Source organism: Eublepharis macularius, chromosome 13 (assembly GCF_028583425.1).
Source record: "Eublepharis macularius isolate TG4126 chromosome 13, MPM_Emac_v1.0, whole genome shotgun sequence".
In the NCBI taxonomy this organism is placed as follows: domain Eukaryota; kingdom Metazoa; phylum Chordata; class Lepidosauria; order Squamata; family Eublepharidae; genus Eublepharis; species Eublepharis macularius.
Window position 1 is genome coordinate 24057772 of NC_072802.1, and position 16617 is coordinate 24074388.

Below are 16617 nucleotides of genomic sequence, written 5' to 3' on the forward strand. Positions count from 1 at the left end.
TGGATTATAAATACTCCTTCCTTTTTCTGTACCCTCGTATCTGACAAAGGGAGCTCTGACTCTCGAAAGCTCATACCCTGGAAATCTAGTTGGTTCTAAAAGTACTACTGGACCCGAATCTTGCTCTTCTACTACAGACCAACATGGCTACCCACCTAAAGCTACGTGGTTAGCCTTAAATGGAAAAGCTACAAATACTGGAATAGGATTAAGACTGGAGAAAAAGCTTCTGTCTGCTCCCGATTCCTTACCTTGGACCCTCACAGCAAACTTGCAGGTGGCTCGGTTGTATGCCTGGTCATAGACAGTGTAGCGGATCACATGTTCCCCTTCAGGAAACTCAGAGCCTGGCTCTGGGCCGTGAAGTGTCACGCTGGGCTCAAAAGACAGAAAGTGGAGTCAGCATGGGATTGGTGGGTGGCAAACGGCATTTCACCCCTGCAGGAACTCCTTGGCCAGACTCAAATGAAGCCAACCCTATCAGGAAGTAGGTTCTGGGGGATGTTCCCACAAGCTCACTGTTTGATGATGCCGTCAGCAGTATCTGTAGCCCGTGCGGGATCCCAGTACACCGTGGTAGTCAGCTTGTCAGGCTCTGCTATCCGTTCTCGTGACTCAGGACACCTGAGTTTTGGAGGCTCTATATCTGCTTGGGTAGAATCAGAAAGGAACTCCATGGAAAGAAGCCACAAGTGGTGTTATGTGCAAAACTTTGCGCCTCTGTGGTTCGTTCTCCCTTTTCTGACCAACCACAATAAAAATTAAAATAAAGATCCTGGAGTCCTTTTTGAATTGAAGCAAAACAGATGGTTTAATCAAACCGGTGGATGAGCCCTTTCTTTTACACAGAAGTAGACGGTCTCCTCGTGTGCAAAGCTCATCAAAATTACAATAGAAGTGCAAAGCAATTAATACCTTCAGGTAATTATAATAATATTTCAGTATTCTAATATTTGTTATCTTATTGGCTCGTAAGGTATCTAGGGTCAGTTCTGATTTGAAGATGCAGTTCTGGGTCGGCCCCTCTACTTGGGGGAATTCCAATTCTTGCAGCTTCTTATCTTGACCTCATTTTGGAAGGACACCTTCCACCCTTTTTCCCACTTCCTTTTGCCACTGTTACCTTCGACGGCGCCATGAAGTCTCAATCTGGCAGCCTTGGGGCCTTCAGATAACTGAAGTCCATGGGCAGAAAGGAATGTTTCCCCCATTTCTGCCCTTTCCCCTAGTTTTTTTTCTGCAGCCTTAAGGAAGATAATGCCACAGGTGGCCAAACCAGCTTGCTGCATCAAATCAGTTTTCTACAAAAGGTTCTCTAATACTGATTCCTATTGGAATCTTATAGAATAATGTAACATATGTGTAATATTCTTATAAGTGCAGCTCTACAAGCAATATATATTTTTTAGTCCTCAGTTCTTACAGAGGTTCAGCATACATTCTTCTCAGATCTTCTTGTTTCAAGTGTCATATTCTTACAGGTTGCATTACAAATACTACATTGGCTCATGAGCATAGAAAAAGTGCAAGGCATTCTAATACTAAAAAGGCACAGAAGTAGTATATAAAAAGTATATTAAATCCCTTTTCTTCAAATCTATATCCATCAGTGGGAAAGAATTTCCATGTCAGACTACATTGGCAAGTGATTGTGCTTTTGCTCTCTTCTGTACAAATGTAACTTGACTTACTGGCTTGAGTCATCTAACTATTTGAACTACAGGTCTGTTAGAAACACGAGAATTGCCATGCTGGATTAAACCTATAATTCCCTCTAGTTAAGCACCCCCTATATCAACAGTCATCAGCCAGAATCCTCAGGCAAGTTTATGAATGAGGCATGACTGATTCATCTCCTATTAAATTCACAGCATCTGGCAGGCAGAGGATTTCTTCCATTTCCAAAATTATCATGGACTAATAGCCATCAAGAGGCTCTTTCCTACTGGTTTAAACTGTTATTCTGTCTCCCTAGAGATCTATGGGAAATGTAGTTTGGTGGCAGTTAAAAAGAATTTCTTATAAAGAATTCTTACTGCCTCATGAAATCATAAAGCCCAGAGATTTGGGGGTGGAGGGGGTGGAGGGGGAGCCATGATAGTTATAGTATTGCGGTACCAATTTAACATTGCAGTGTGGACAGAGTCTTATACTCCATATAGATTAAAAACTATTTTTAAATCACCTAAAACGTACTGTCTTGGCTTGTTATCCTTTTTATGGATGGAGACGCTGTACTTTTAATACTGCTGCATGATGCAGGGCTAGGGTTACCAATTTCCAGGTGGGTCCTGGAGTTCTCCCCAAATTACAACTGATCCCCAGGCTTCAGAGATCAGTTCTCCAGGAGGAAATGGCAGCTTCAAACTCCATAGCATTGCTTCTTCATTGAGCCCCCACCCCCCCACGACAGTATCCTCAAATTTCCAGGAATTTCCCAATCTGGAGTTGGCAACCCTACGCAGAACAGAAGATAGCCTTATTCCTGAGGTAAATGATCTAGGATGTTTATGAGAAACAGACTTGCCTTGTACCATTTTTAACATACTGATTGAATGTATGAGATGACTGACGACAGTAGCAGTGTGAAAAGGCTTGTGGCTGGCCCTGAGAAGGGTGAGAATTTACCTACACAGATTGGGTCACTGCCACTCCAGTGCCCATCATCTAGGCACATGCGCCTACGATCCCCCTCCAGGTAGTATCCAGGCTGGCAGGTGTAGGAGCACTGGGAGTCAAGCTTCACCCCAGCTGAGCACTGGTATGAACCACGGTATAGTGATGGCAAAGTATGGCATCGGATCTCTGCAGCCAGAGAGAGAACTCAGAGTTAACATTGGTGCAGCAGCTTTCAAATAATATTATCTTGCAATCGTACAACAACCCAGAAAGGTAGGAATTATGTTCCTCATATTGTAGGGTTGATACTGAGAGAGAATAGCTTGCTTAAAAGCACTAAGCGAGTTCGTGATGCCATTTGAAGCAGAAACTTCTGGATTCATCGTTCAGCTTCTTTACACCAGTTTGAGCCTGGTCATGAAACTGATTCCTTAAGGGGAAGCCTTTGCGATCAAATTGGTTTCAAACTGGTTTTGGAGCACTGTAGTGAAAAGGCAGTCTGAAACCAATGCTCCCCTGACATATCTATTTATTAGTTGGCAAATTGTTGTCTGTCTTATCTGGAGACTGCTAGGCAATTCCTTAGGTGTGGTTGTATAGGCCAGTGCTGAATGTTGTCCTCTGGGCTTTTTTTCAGCTGGAACGCAGTGGAACGGAGTTCCCGAACCTCTTGAAAATGGTCACATGGCTGGTGGCCCCGCCCCCTGATCTCCAGACAGAGGGGAGTTTAGATTGCCCTCTGCGCTACCGTGCAGAGGGCAATCTAAACTCCCCTCTGTCTGGAGATCAGGGAGCGGGGCCACCAGCCATGTGGCCATTTTCTCTAAGGGCAACCCACTGAGTTCCACCACCTCTTTTCCTAGAAAAAAAGCCCTGGTTGTCCTTATATCTCTTAGCCTGACAGTCTCAAGTTTTACCACCGAGTGAAGACATATCTGCGATCCCAGGCATTCTGCTGACTTGCATTGTATGTATGTGTGAGTATCTGTATTTATATCATTTTGTAGGAAACTAGCTTTTATTATTTGTGCATGTAGCTCCACGAGTTTTTCAGCATGCAGCTGTGTTTTTGCATTGGCAACAAGTGGTCTCTAACTCATGAAAACAATTTGCTATTCTTTAAGGTTCCTCAAGACTCTTGTTATTTTGGCTGCATTTTGGTTACCTTCTTAACTGATCTGTTTTTTTTAAAAAAATAGTAAAAAAAGTTGAATACAAAGTTTTACAAATTCAACTTCAGTTCAATAAACGAATTATATAGACGTTAAGTTCATTTCACTATGCTCAGAATAATATTCCATTTACTGAATTTATCTAACTTTTTACCATGGAACATACAAGCTTGTTTATTCAACTGTACATGCTCCTTTAGCTTCTCCAACCATTCCTCTTTATTTTTAATTTTCTTTTCCAGTATCCATCAAAGACTAATCTTCCAGAGGTTATGGCATTTAAAACAAATCCTTGAGTATTCTTGGAAAGGAAGTCTACATAATGCTACAGGAAACATCTAGGGCAGAAAGGACCTATTCCTTGAGAAACAACTCTAGAAATAGTTTTCCAATATTCTTTGGCTCTAGTACATCTCCACCTCATATGTATAAGGGTGGTGTCAAACAACTCCACAAACACAAACATCATCTTTTACCCCTTGATTAATTGTAGCCAATTTATGAGGGGTTTGATGCCACTGATAAAACATTTTGATTATATTCTTTTTAGCAGTGATATTTACTGAAAATTTTAAGATATTTTTCAATGATGATATCCCAAAGGACCTACTAGTTTTGAATGTACTGCTGATTTTATGATACATTTTCTGTTTAATCTGTTTTGTAACTGCCATTGCCATTTTTTTCTTGTAAATGATATTTTGGATGGCTAATGTTTTACTTCCACTGGTTAAGACATATGAGAGCCAAAGCTGCTTGAGAGGCTGTTGGATACTTATGTTTACATTTTATTTCTGAGAAACAAATGCAAGTATGTATTGTGGTACTGGGAATTGCCCTTGGTGTCCATACAGTTTCTTTAAGTCTGATGCAACTTTGATTTGCTCAGACCAGAGATACAACTCTTTGTTTTGACCATAGGGGATGAGCTATGGCATGACTTGGGTGGGATTTCCTGGAAATGAACATGGCTACAGGGATGAGGGAATAGAACACAGGAACTGGTTTGGCATCTAAATACAGACTGCCACTTACGTCTGCAATAGGTGATCCCAGACCAACGGCGGTTTGGCAAACACTGAATGGACCTCTGCCCGATTAAACGGTATCCCCGGTTGCAGGAGAGTTCGCAGCGTGTCCCCATGCTGCTGAGGTAATTTCCTCCACGGGGAGAGTAGCAGGTAGCCTCCCCATGGTAAATATTTAATCGGTGGCACCACTGGGGCACTAGAGGGAAGAAGAAAGAAAGATTTGACTAGGGGGTCTACCTGTCCAGAGCAAAAGCTGTAATAATTGCTGAATTGCAACACTGAATAAAATTGCAGTGGGTTATCAAAATAACTTGGTGGTATTCCATGTCTAACTAAAAATGAGAGGCCAGGGTTCAGGTCAATGAAGGAACTGGACTTACTAACAGGAAGCCTTAATTTTAATCTTGTTGCTTCACCTCTGCAGAGAATTAGATAGTAGATAGGACTGTATCCATTCATGATTCAAGTGAAAGATCATGGAAGATTACATTTTTGGAATAATCTATTTTTTTTTAAAAAAAGACTTCTGCAAATAAAAAACTGCCTCTCAGTCAAAGGGTCTTAATCTTTCAGCCTGCGAAACTAGTTCTGTTTCCAAAGATTTTTAATGTGATGGGACATTCAAAACTGGAATCCACTACCTGTCATCCAAGGGGTGCAGTCAGTTCTGCTACCTTGGCATTCTGCTTCCTCATTCTCCTGCATGTGTGAACTAGGCGTCAATGGCAGAAAACACATATGGGTCCAGGTTCTATCCCCAACACTTCCATTCTGAGAAATCTGTACAATGCCCACTACTTCCATTTAGAGGAACCTGATTATTGGGCTGAGGAGGATCTTAACTAGAGATGGGCACAATAAAAAAAAAAATTAACGATCCAGCTAATCGTGAATCAGCACCAGCAACGATCCCGAATTAACGATCCACACCGATTATCTCCCGTTCCCGAACCGTGGATCGTGGATGCCAAAGCGGGGCATGCTGGTATTTCCAGCTATGTGGGAAGGTGGGTTGTGGCGGCGGCCGAGTCTCTCTCTCTCTCTCCAAAGGCTAGCAAGTAGCAAGCAAGAGCTCTGTCCCACTCCACTGCTCGCAGAAAGTGAAACCCAGCCTGGGAGCCCATGGCATGGGTCCCATTCAGCAACACAGGAGGTCTGTGTTTGGCTGTCTGAGCTGCCTATCAGGGTTTGCAGGGATGAGATTGGAGTGCCCATAGCTACAGAACACCCCCTTCCCTCTCCCTCCCCTGGGTGTCTTCTCCCAACTTGTGACTGCTTTGCTGCTCCGTGGTTGGAAGGAAGCCCTGCTGATCAAGGAAAGCTGGGCTTCCATTCGGGTTTCCAGGGTGACAAAAGGAGGGCAAATAGAGCTCAGGCATTCCCCTGGCTCCATTGCCAGGGGAATAGATTGCTGGCGCCTGAGTGTCTGGATCCCCAATCCGAGCCTGATTGCCCCAATCCAGGCCCCTCCTGATTGCTGGATTGTTGGCCATGGACGATCACGATCTGCCGGTTCACGATCGCACGATCGCCATTATTGTGAGGTTTTTTTAATCATAATGTGGATCGTGCCCATCTCTAATCTTAACCTCCCGCCACAGCCTCCTGTCATGGGGGGCAGGAGTTCTACCTCCCGTTCTGTTATAGGGGTGCCATTCCCCTGCCTGGGGTGGAGGATCCCCTGCTCCCAGCCTCCCCCCCTGTGCCCACTTACATGGCCGGCGAGGGGGGAGCATGCTCTCCTGGGCACCCCCCTCAGGTGGTGCGGCGTGCCCCCATGCCCACAGCATGCCCATTTCAAGCCAAATTGTGCCCCGCAATGGGGCAATCTAGCTTGCGGGAGCACTTCCTGCCACCCTTTGACCTCTGTGTGATGACATCACTTCCTGGAAGTGATGTCATCACGCAAACTAGAAGCATGCACGTGACCTGGGATCCAGTGGTGCAGCAAGGTAGGTGCCAGGCTTCCAATCTCCCACCAGGGGAGTCAAGGGACCTGGCAACTCTATTCTGTTAATATCTAGCAGTTGGTCATCTGGCCCCATGGATTGCTGTTGTTGTTGGATTGTGTAATATGTGTGCCACTATCTTTTAGAAATTGTATTGCAATATTTATTGATGTTTTTATCTGGGTTTTAACTAATATGTTTGTTATTTTATATATTTTGTATTCTGCTCTGAGCCTATTCGCAGGAAGAACAGATTGGAAATATAATTAACCTGAGACCCTAGAAGAACCACTGCTAGTCAGGAGGACAGATGGATCAACAATCTGACACTCTGTTTGATGCAGCTTTGTATATTCCAGTGTGGGGCCTGGCTGTAGTACTTCATTTGAATGGGAAGGTTCTTTACACATGGGCTTCTTTCGGATGATTCCTTAACTTGTTCCAGGCACTGCAAACAGGACTGGGGGCTCAGCTCTGTGGAAACTCGGCTCAGATTCCTCCTGCCTACTTCCCTACCAGCTGTCTCTAATTGATTTCAGTAACTGCAATAAATTGGATTTGTCTTGGCTAATTTCTTCCTTTTAATGTCCATTATTTGTTGAGACCAACCCAGCTGCAGAGTAAACAGAAGTTGCTGGCTGTCCCCACTGGATCCCATGGCTGGCATTCTCCAGCCTGACTAGGGAGGCCTGTTCACAGAAGGGACGAGAGGGATCACAAGAGGGTTGCCTGGCAACTTCTGTATGAATTCGTCTCCCCTAACTTCTCCTGGGACTATGGAAAGAGCCACTTCAACACTGTGGTGACAGTAACAACAGGTAACAGCAGAAGAAAAATGTCTCCTATTGCACTGAGGAGAAGTGAGGCTGGGGTGAGGGAAGTCTGCACCTTTTCATTGCTCCTCAGTCCCCTGGACTCCACAACTTGGAAAAGGGCCTCAAAGAAATGGGGCCTTGCCATGGGTATTCCCCCCAGAAATAAAAATAATTTCCTAAACAGCAGATTAAGAATTCATGACAAATGGTTTTAAAACGAAACAATCAAAACCACTTGAAGATAGACATAGTAAGATGGTAGATTCTTGGTTAATTGTTCCAACTTAAGGAAATGGATACATTCTGTTTAAGCATCAGCAAAAATAAATTCATCACAGTGTTTGTCCAGCATTGCTAACATCTGTGCAATCTGGGCAGGATCATCCTGTCAAGAAATCCTCACAGAGAAGGTTTTAAGATTATTCTGACTTGGCTCTAAGGGGCTGTTGGTTGAAAAGTTTTACCTCGGTACTCTGGGAGAGAAACCTGGGGAGTTTCCTCAATGTATACTTCGTTGGTCCGCCTTTCTGCAGCAGCATAGCCAGATCCTACTATGAGGGAAAGAGAAACAGACAGTGACAAAGTTACCTCCAGAGAGTACCTCATTTCATACTCAGGAATGTGGTTTCATAGTGGTCTGTGATCACAAAACGACCTGAGATAGTCCTGGTTTTCTGGTACCCTTTTCTGATGATTAAGTTGCTGTCCCCATTTTGACACTGGTAGACTCCTTTTTAAAAGTTTGTTATTGAAGGCGCAAGGAATGACAGTTTAATTTCTAGAGACTCGGATGGGTCTTTCTGCTGAGGGAGGATAAAACAGTGGTATGACAAGACAATGCATTGCAGGTGTCCTGGATACAACTTGTTGCATCCTGAAACATCTCTGGAAAGAGAGCTGAACTAGGATGTGGTGAGGCACACTCCCGGAGACATGCTGAAGTAGTCCATATGCAGAAATCCCATTGTGAAAGCAACTTGGGTAGACTTCAGTATGTAAACAAAGGATGTGTGTGTAAATTGGTTCCCCAAAGCCACGACTGAAGAACATATTATCAGAAACGGATTCTTGTACACACATCCTCCCCCCTTTACCTGGCAACAGCCTGTCATAACCCAGCAGACTAAACAGTTTCTTGTTCCAGACCAATTAAGTATAAGAGGTGACATTCCAAGCAGACAACTGTTTGCTCATTGAACGGCTGTTCAATGTCTATGTTATAAAATAGCATCAAAGTCCTTTTGTCCTTTAGGATAAGGAACCCAGCCAAAAATACTGGATTTGCTTGACATGAAGAAGGCTAGTGAACTCAGGAGCCTGTTTGCTGCTTTGTGATGTTTTAGTAGGTCCTAAGGGAAAGGACTATGCTATCCTTGCTTTTAAGGTCTTCCCCCCAATGGACCAAGGTGGCTAGCTCCAGTTTTTCATGGTGGCAAATTTCCTGTCTGATTTTTGGTCAGTCACTACTCTTTGCCCTAGAGTTGCGGAATTAGTAAAAGATTGTTGTGGATGGTCCCCTGAATGGGCAATTCACCTGCAGGGATAGAGACAGGTGGGAGATTAGAGCTTGATAGATTTTTTGTAATAAATAGTAGTTTGGCAGTGTTCAAAGTTGGCGATTCAGTGAGCTCTGAGCTGGCTGCAATGAAGGCGAAGCATCTTGTGTCTCTATACAGCAAGCGCTGCACGGCCTCTTTATTTCCTCATGCTCAGCATGTAAAATTGTACATAAAATGTGTCTAATAAAACTAGGTTTTGTAAATTAAAAACATCATCTTGACAGAGTGTGTTGTAATATTTGGCATTTATGAGATACTTTTGAAAGTGACCCCCTGGGCTCTTTAGTTTAGTTTATTCGGTTTTTAACCTGCCCTCCCCACAAGTGGGCTCAGGACAGGGTACCACAGTCATAAAATACAATTACATCGCAGATTCTACAATAAAATTCAGCATTTAAAATTACATATATACAAAACCTGGATATAGTTGGCTACACATTCCAGCCCCCAGCATACAAAGAGGAGACAGACAGACACATGAGCTGTACTCCAATACCGGAGACCGGTGGGGGGGGGCTCAGTGATGGTCCTGACGCTGGCCTCAACTGTAAGCCTGGTGGAACATCTCCGTCTTGCAGGCCCGCCAAAATGACACAAGATCCTGGTGGGCCTGAGTGTCCTCAGACAGAGAGTTCCACCAGGTTGGGGCCAGGACCGAAAAGGCCCTGGCCCTGGTCGAGGCCAAACGAGCCTCCCTAGCCTTGCCCACTGAAAGCTTGTCTTGGGCTATCTGCTTAACTTTTCCATAGCAAGATCTAAGCCAGTGTTTCCCAAAGTGGGTAGTTCTGCTCCTTGGGGGGCAGTGAGATTACCTGGGGGGGGGGGGCGCACACACACCAAGAAGGCAAGGGAATAGCAGGAGGACACTGGAGGTGGGTCCCTCAAAGCATGTTGTTCACTTATTTGTGATTGTAATGATTTTAAGTGTGTGTGTGTGTGTCTTTAAATGCTTGGTGTGGTACAGATGAAGAGTGGGGGTGCAAAAGAGGGATGAGTGAGTGAGATGATTGGCTGATGACTCAAGGCCAAGCTACAAGTGACAAATGACACAGGTTGGACACTTGTCAACTTCCCTCAAGTTTTGATGGGAAATGTAGGCATCCTGGTCTTGCAGCTTGGCTCTCCGACTGCTGTCCAATGGACTTTTCAACTGTCACTTGTCCAACATTCCGCCAAGCTGCCTACATTTCCCTTCAAAACTTGAGGGAAGCTGACAAGTGTCCAACCTGTGTCATTTGTCACTTGTAGTTTGGCCCTGAGAGTGTGGGCAGAGTGAACTGCGGTTTATAGTTACAGAGTAGAGAGAAGAGATTCAGTCTGTGTGCAGCCAGAAGGTGTCTATGCATTTATGACAGAAATATTGAGTCTGGGCAAAGCAGGCAACCTGTGTGCAAGCCTGAGGGGATCTGCATTCTAGTTCAGTTAGGCAATCTGTGTGGAAGTCTGAACTGTGTGTGTCTGTGAAAGAACTTTAATTCGATCTGAAGCAGGCAAACTGTGTGTGCGCCTGAAAGGGAAAGTTTATGTATATCTGTGTGACTGAGCCTGTGTGAGGAAACTTTTAAGAACTGAGAACTATCTTTGAAACCATCAAGCTTCAGTACTAGAGTAAAATGATATGCTTCTTGTAAAAATAAAAATTAATTTTGGTGGTTTTCTTTATCCCAGGGTATCTGTCATTCCTATATATCCCATTCCTATCCTCAGGGCCACAGTCTCACAAAGGAGCCTGACACTTGGGCACGTTATTGAAAGGGAAATTTACTTATTTTGGAATATATTTCCTGGTGGCAGCAATCTACCCAGAGAGTGTAAGAAGAGGGTTAAAGGAAAAATCTAAAAGAAAAAGAAAGAGGGTTGTAACAGTGATTGAACAGGCTAGAGCCTAGACTTTTTCCCCTTCAAGTTTCCGTCTCTGCATTGTGCTGAAATCTGGTGGAAACTATTGGAATTTTTAGTCACCAGAGCACTAGTCAAGACCAATATACCTCATTCTGAGAAACTGTTATCATTGTGTGTGTTTTTGTTTCTCTGTCCGTTTAAAAGTGGATTTTGAATAAATGTGCAATTAATTATTTTGAATTTTATTGTTATTATCTTCTTAAGTTGGTCATGCAAACTGCTATTCTGAATAATGCTTTTCATAGGGCACTGGGAATGAGTTTATGGAACCAAGGGGGTGGTGGCCTAAAAAGGTTTAGGCACCACTGATCCAAGCACAATCTGGGATCCCCTTTGTGGGATTATGATAACTGGAAAAAATTACGTTGACTTATTCCACAGCCATTTCCCCTTCACTTAGAAGGCTCCTCCTTTGATTGCTTAGTTGCATAGATGAAATGAACCTAGTTTCTCCACTGTTTCTGCAAAGAAACAGAGTGGGAATGCGAATAGAGACAAAAATATCTCTGGTGGTGAATTACCATATATTAATTTGGATCCAGAATGAAGAAAAAAAAGCTGACTGGAGGCATTCCAGATGTATGAAGTCACATTTCCACTGGGGAGGGGGCATAGGTCATTCTTCCCACTTTTCTGAATCCTTCCAGTTCTCACTTGTGAATGCACACATTTTTTTTTGCCTGATTTTAGTTGCCATGCCTGAGTGGTTGTATAATTTCTGCGTTAGCCTTGAAACCACATCTTTGCTAAGCAGAATCCCAGATGTTTCACTTGCTGTGGCCGGTAGCAATTTTAAGAGGAGAGATGCGAAGATCCAAGTCTAGCTAACTGCCATGCTGTGTAAGGTGAAAGCCCTTCTCCCTTCCCATGGGTGGTCTGCCTGTGACGATGCACTGTGGGAAAGGCATTTTGACCAGGATAAGAGGCGCATTGCAGTCTTCATGGGTATTTTGTGTGATTTGGGAGTTTGCCCATGTGTTGAGTCTAAGCACCAATTCTGCCCCTGAATCAGAACAATGGAAGAAAGCTGGCTGAGGGATAACATAAATAACACACCACAATTTCTCCCCTGCTTATTTTAAAGGAGCCATCTTTCCAAATTCAGCTGCCAGGACTGCCTGGCTGAGGAGATCTGCAAGGGTGGGTGAATGGGTGGGAGGCTTTCATGTAATTTTCTTACTGGAGGAAGCCACCTCTGAGCATCTTTTATCCCCATAGGGGGGGAAATGGAGAAACTTTCAGGTATTCTCCAATAGCAATCAAAGTAACCCAGGGCTACCCATTTTCAACAAGAAAGTAGGAGAGGAGGAAAGGGTTAATGTTTCAGACTCTGGGACCACAGCCTGCAATAATCCAAGATGCCAATCCTGCCCCCATGTTCACTCCAACAACCACCGGATCTAACAGCACCAGCTATACCATCTCAGGCTCATTCACTTGTTTGCCAGAACATTCCATGGGGCATGTGTGACTTTGAAGGGGGCTGTCCAGCATGTGGTGGACACCACTGTTGGAGGAAGGATTTGAAGAGTCGTAAAAAATTTAAAATCAAAATGGGGTCCTTGGGTTGCTAGTATTCTATGCAGTAAGATGATACTGATAATTCTCTCAAGAAACATCTATAGTCTTGGCTTCTATATCTTATGCAAGTACCATCTTCAGAATCTTTATCAAGTTTGTTTACCTTTTTCATTTGAAACTTGATAGTGGACTTGACCTCATCAACTTTGGCCACCATTAACTCTTATGTTACATCTTGTAAGTAAAGTTACTCTCTTTTTTTGTTTAACTCCAGCCAGCTTGAAGTTGTTGGCTTAGGGAAAATATCTCTCACACAGATCTCAAATGCTCTGGTCACATTAAATGGCCATAGTTTAAGTAAATGGTGGCAGTGTATATAGGGACTCTAATCTGGAGAGCCGGGTTTGATTCCCCACTCCTACACTTGAAGACAGCTGGGTGACCTTGGGTCAGTCACTGCTCTCTCAGAGCTCTCAGTCCCTCCCACCTCACAGGGTGTTTTGTTGACATACTTTGTAAACCGCTCTGAGTGGGCATTAAGTTGTCCTGAAGGGCGGTATATAAATCAGTTATTGTTGTTGTTGTTGTTGTTGTTATCTTCCAATGTTATATATACCACCAAGTGTTAGCAATGCCTTTCAGCTCTCTGTACTGGACAAACAGTCTCTTTGCTAAAGAAAGAATGGACATAAATCTGATATTAAAAAAATCACAACATTAAAAAAAACCAGTGGGAGGATATTTCTATCTGCCAGGACATTCCATCGCTGACCTAAGGGTAGCAGTACTCAAGCAGAGAAACTTCAAAGAAAAATTACAATGTGAGATTGCTAAAATTGAATTCATTTGCAAATTTGAAACAATGGATCCTCCCCAAGGTTGAACTGGGACATAGGATTTTTCTTGCATTACGGATACTAATTTTCTGAACTTTGCACCCAAGCTCTATCAAGTTAAATACAACATTTGTTATAGGTAGCTTCTTGTCACTCTCTACCTGGATTGTAAGGGCTCTTTCTTTTTTCCGCTCCTTGTATCTGACAAATGAAGCTTTGACTCCTGAAAACTTTGAAAACTCAAACCCTGAAAATCTAGTTGGTCTTTACGGTGCTTGCTCTTCTGCTACCAGCTGACATGGTACCTACCTGAAATTCTCTCTCCATGGCATTCTCAGTAAAGTGCTGGAAGACGAAACTGTAAGGTGCAGCTGAGCCATGTATTATTAGTTGTTATTGTGTCCTGGGAATGTGAATGGTTTGATTCTACAGTTCCCATTCACTGCTGCGAGAGAGGCCCCGTCTCTTTACTTAAAATATTTACATCCTGCCTTTGCACAGTACAGCTTACGAGGCAGCATTCTCTGTCTGTCTCATTCATGCTAATATATATTCAGACAAAAAAAACCCCTGCCAAAACGCTGTAAAATAATGAGATCCAAAGAAAAAGCTTAACAAAAATAAAGAATGGCGGAATCATTAAAAAGATCTTTGTAATGAAACTGTTTCAAATTGGTGCCAAGTGAATGCCTCTAGGGAGGCTATTACACAGTTTAGGCATCATAATTGAGAAAGTGGTAATGTGTGTGTGTGCTGTCAAATTGCAATCGACTTATGGTGACCCCCAGCAAGGGGCCTTCCTCTACTAAGTCTTCCTTGGTGGTCGCCCATCCAAGTCCTGACCTTGCTTAGCTTCCAAGATGTGATGAAATTGGGCTATACCATGGGGCCTTCCCTTCCTCCCCAATAAGAAAGATATGCATTTTTTTAAAAAACAAAAAATCATTCGTTTTTTTAAGGAGAAAATGTTCTTGGACTGTATCACTTCAGACTCCAAGGAGGAGTTCACATGCTCCTTCTTTATTAAAAAACAAGTTCCTCATGTTCTTGTTGTCTGTGTTTTATGTAATATTTGTATGTTGTTCTAGGGTTGCCAGCTCCAAGTTGGGAAAATCCTGGAGATCTGGGGGGTGAAACCTGGAGAAACCTGGAGACAGTGGGGTTTGGGGAGGGAAAGGACCTTGGCATGGCATAATTCCATAGAGCCTACCGCCCCAAAGTAGCCATTTTCTCCAGGTGAACTGATGTCTGTGGCCTGGGCTGAATCCACACACCCGCGGAGCGTCCTGGTGTTGCACTTAAATGTTCGCTAAACACCCAGAAGTGTAGCGTCTTTCTAGCGCGATTCACTAGAATTGCGCTAGAAAGACGCTACATTTCCGGGTGTTTAGCGAACATTTAGCGCAACACCGGGACGCTCTGCGGGTGTGTGGATTCAGCCCTGGAGACCAGTTGTAATTCCGGGAGATCTCCAGCCACTACCTGGAGGCTGGAAACCCTATATTGTTCCCATTTGCAATTGCAACTTCCTTCAGTATGAAACAGTACATTCCAGGAACATTTTTTACCACAAGATGAGTTTTGTCTAGACTGGGCCTCTCTCTGCCTAAGGTACCCCCATTGTCCTACAAAGTAAAACTGCTGGGCCACAGTCTAGACTTCACATTCGCCACAGGGTTCCCATGGTGATTGTGTATGCTACGTGCAACAGCTTCTTGTACCATACCATCTTCAGCTCTCCTAAAAGAAAAGACTTTCAGTCTCCAGCCTCAGGAATGTGGGATATCTGTCATTCCATCTGCTGAAGAGAAAGGGCTGAGCTAGCCTTTTGAGCCGCAGCTGATATAGCTCCAGGGACCATAAGTAGGGCCACCATGCCACCTCTCCTTTCTGAGATGGAATGCAGAAATCAAAACTGTCTTTTTCATGTGTAGCTCATATCTGAATGCCCAGAAATGGACCAGGCCTGTTTGAACCAAGCCCAGGATCTACTGAGTACTTAGATATTTATTATACTTGTACCCTGCTCTTCCTCCGAAGAGCTAAGGGAGGTAATCTCCCATCCAAGCAACATACAGGACCAAAATTGTTTCAGCCACGCCATGAGCCCTCTGCCCATTCTCTGGCTCAACTATGCAAACCCAAAGTCAATTAGTGCTGCCATTTGAGGTGATCTTTCTACCACTGAAGAAGTCTTGGGAATACATTTCTGACATTGACTGAAAACAGAATAAAAGGAATGCTATTAATAAAAAACCACTAACTCATCCAAATGCATTAGAGGCGTTCCTGAATGCTTGTCTCTTTGTGGCAGCCAAGAGAAGAAGGAGGTATGGTTTTCTTTCCCCTTATTATGAGGAAGAACAGGTAAAACCATTAGCTGAGGGGGAAAGGAGAGTACCTCATAGTCACTAGGGAGCTCTAGAAGTTTCCATGGCTGGCCTGCTCCGTTCTCAGTATGTCACAGCACACATGCACCTCTATGAATATCCGTTACACTTAACTGCTACCTCATTTTTCTACTATCTTAAAATGTGTATGGGAAAATAAGACAAGCAAAGGCTGCCATCTTAACTTTTTTTTCCTGGGGGAGCTCATCATCTGTCTGATAGGCAGAACAGGTTGTGGCTTTTCTCAGCCTGGCGGTGCAAGGAGATGCTTTCCATGCTGAAATTCTTCCTGTCGTTCATCTATTAAAGCCAAAGAAGTCTTACCAGGAAAAAAAGCTAATTATCTATAGGAAAAATCTTTTATGTCTGTCACACATCCAGCTGTGCTCATCTGTTATAGGATTTCAGAGAGGGCTTTAAAGTATGCTAGGAAGAACTGTGACTCCCTCTTCCCCTCAAAATAGCTTTGCTTGCGAGCAGCGGAGCAGCCAGAAGAATGATGGGTTTTTAATATGACACTCGAGCCAAGGAGCTGAAGTCGGCAGCTGAGGAAGGAAAGAGGCGCTTTCTCTGCTTACTGTCTGTAACCAGTCCAGACAAACCACCTCTAGCCAAGTATTCTCCCTGCCAACCGCAGTCAAGGGCATGTGGAAAAGTTTCGTTTTTGCTTTTGCGGCCATAAGGAGGAGGCGAGTTAATCACATCTCTAGAGAGGATCCTAACCCCAGCAGTTCTCACCAATCTCCTTTCCCTACCCCTCAGCAAGACTGATGCCACACTATCCCACGAGAGATTCTTAAGTGTTGATTCATTGTCTGCTGGC

The 16617-nt window shown here is 43.8% G+C and overlaps 1 protein-coding gene across 3 annotated transcripts in view; it reads right to left on the bottom strand.

The window, feature by feature from the left end:
* SRPX2 (sushi repeat containing protein X-linked 2) overlaps window positions 1-16617 on the bottom strand; it is a 34773-nt gene that overhangs the window by 4692 nt on the left and 13464 nt on the right. The window contains exons 3-7 of one of the 3 annotated variants that reach the window (XM_054996463.1): window positions 8051-8134; window positions 4827-5018; window positions 2629-2805; window positions 520-646; window positions 252-373 (exon numbers count right to left, since the gene is read on the bottom strand). In XM_054996463.1, the coding sequence (XP_054852438.1) occupies window positions 252-373; window positions 520-646; window positions 2629-2805; window positions 4827-5018; window positions 8051-8134 (702 nt within the window). Of the gene's footprint in view, window positions 1-251; window positions 374-519; window positions 647-2628; window positions 2806-4826; window positions 5019-8050; window positions 8138-16617 lie in introns of all 3 variants that reach the window. The other 2 variants (XM_054996462.1, XM_054996464.1) reach the window with 2 other exon arrangements.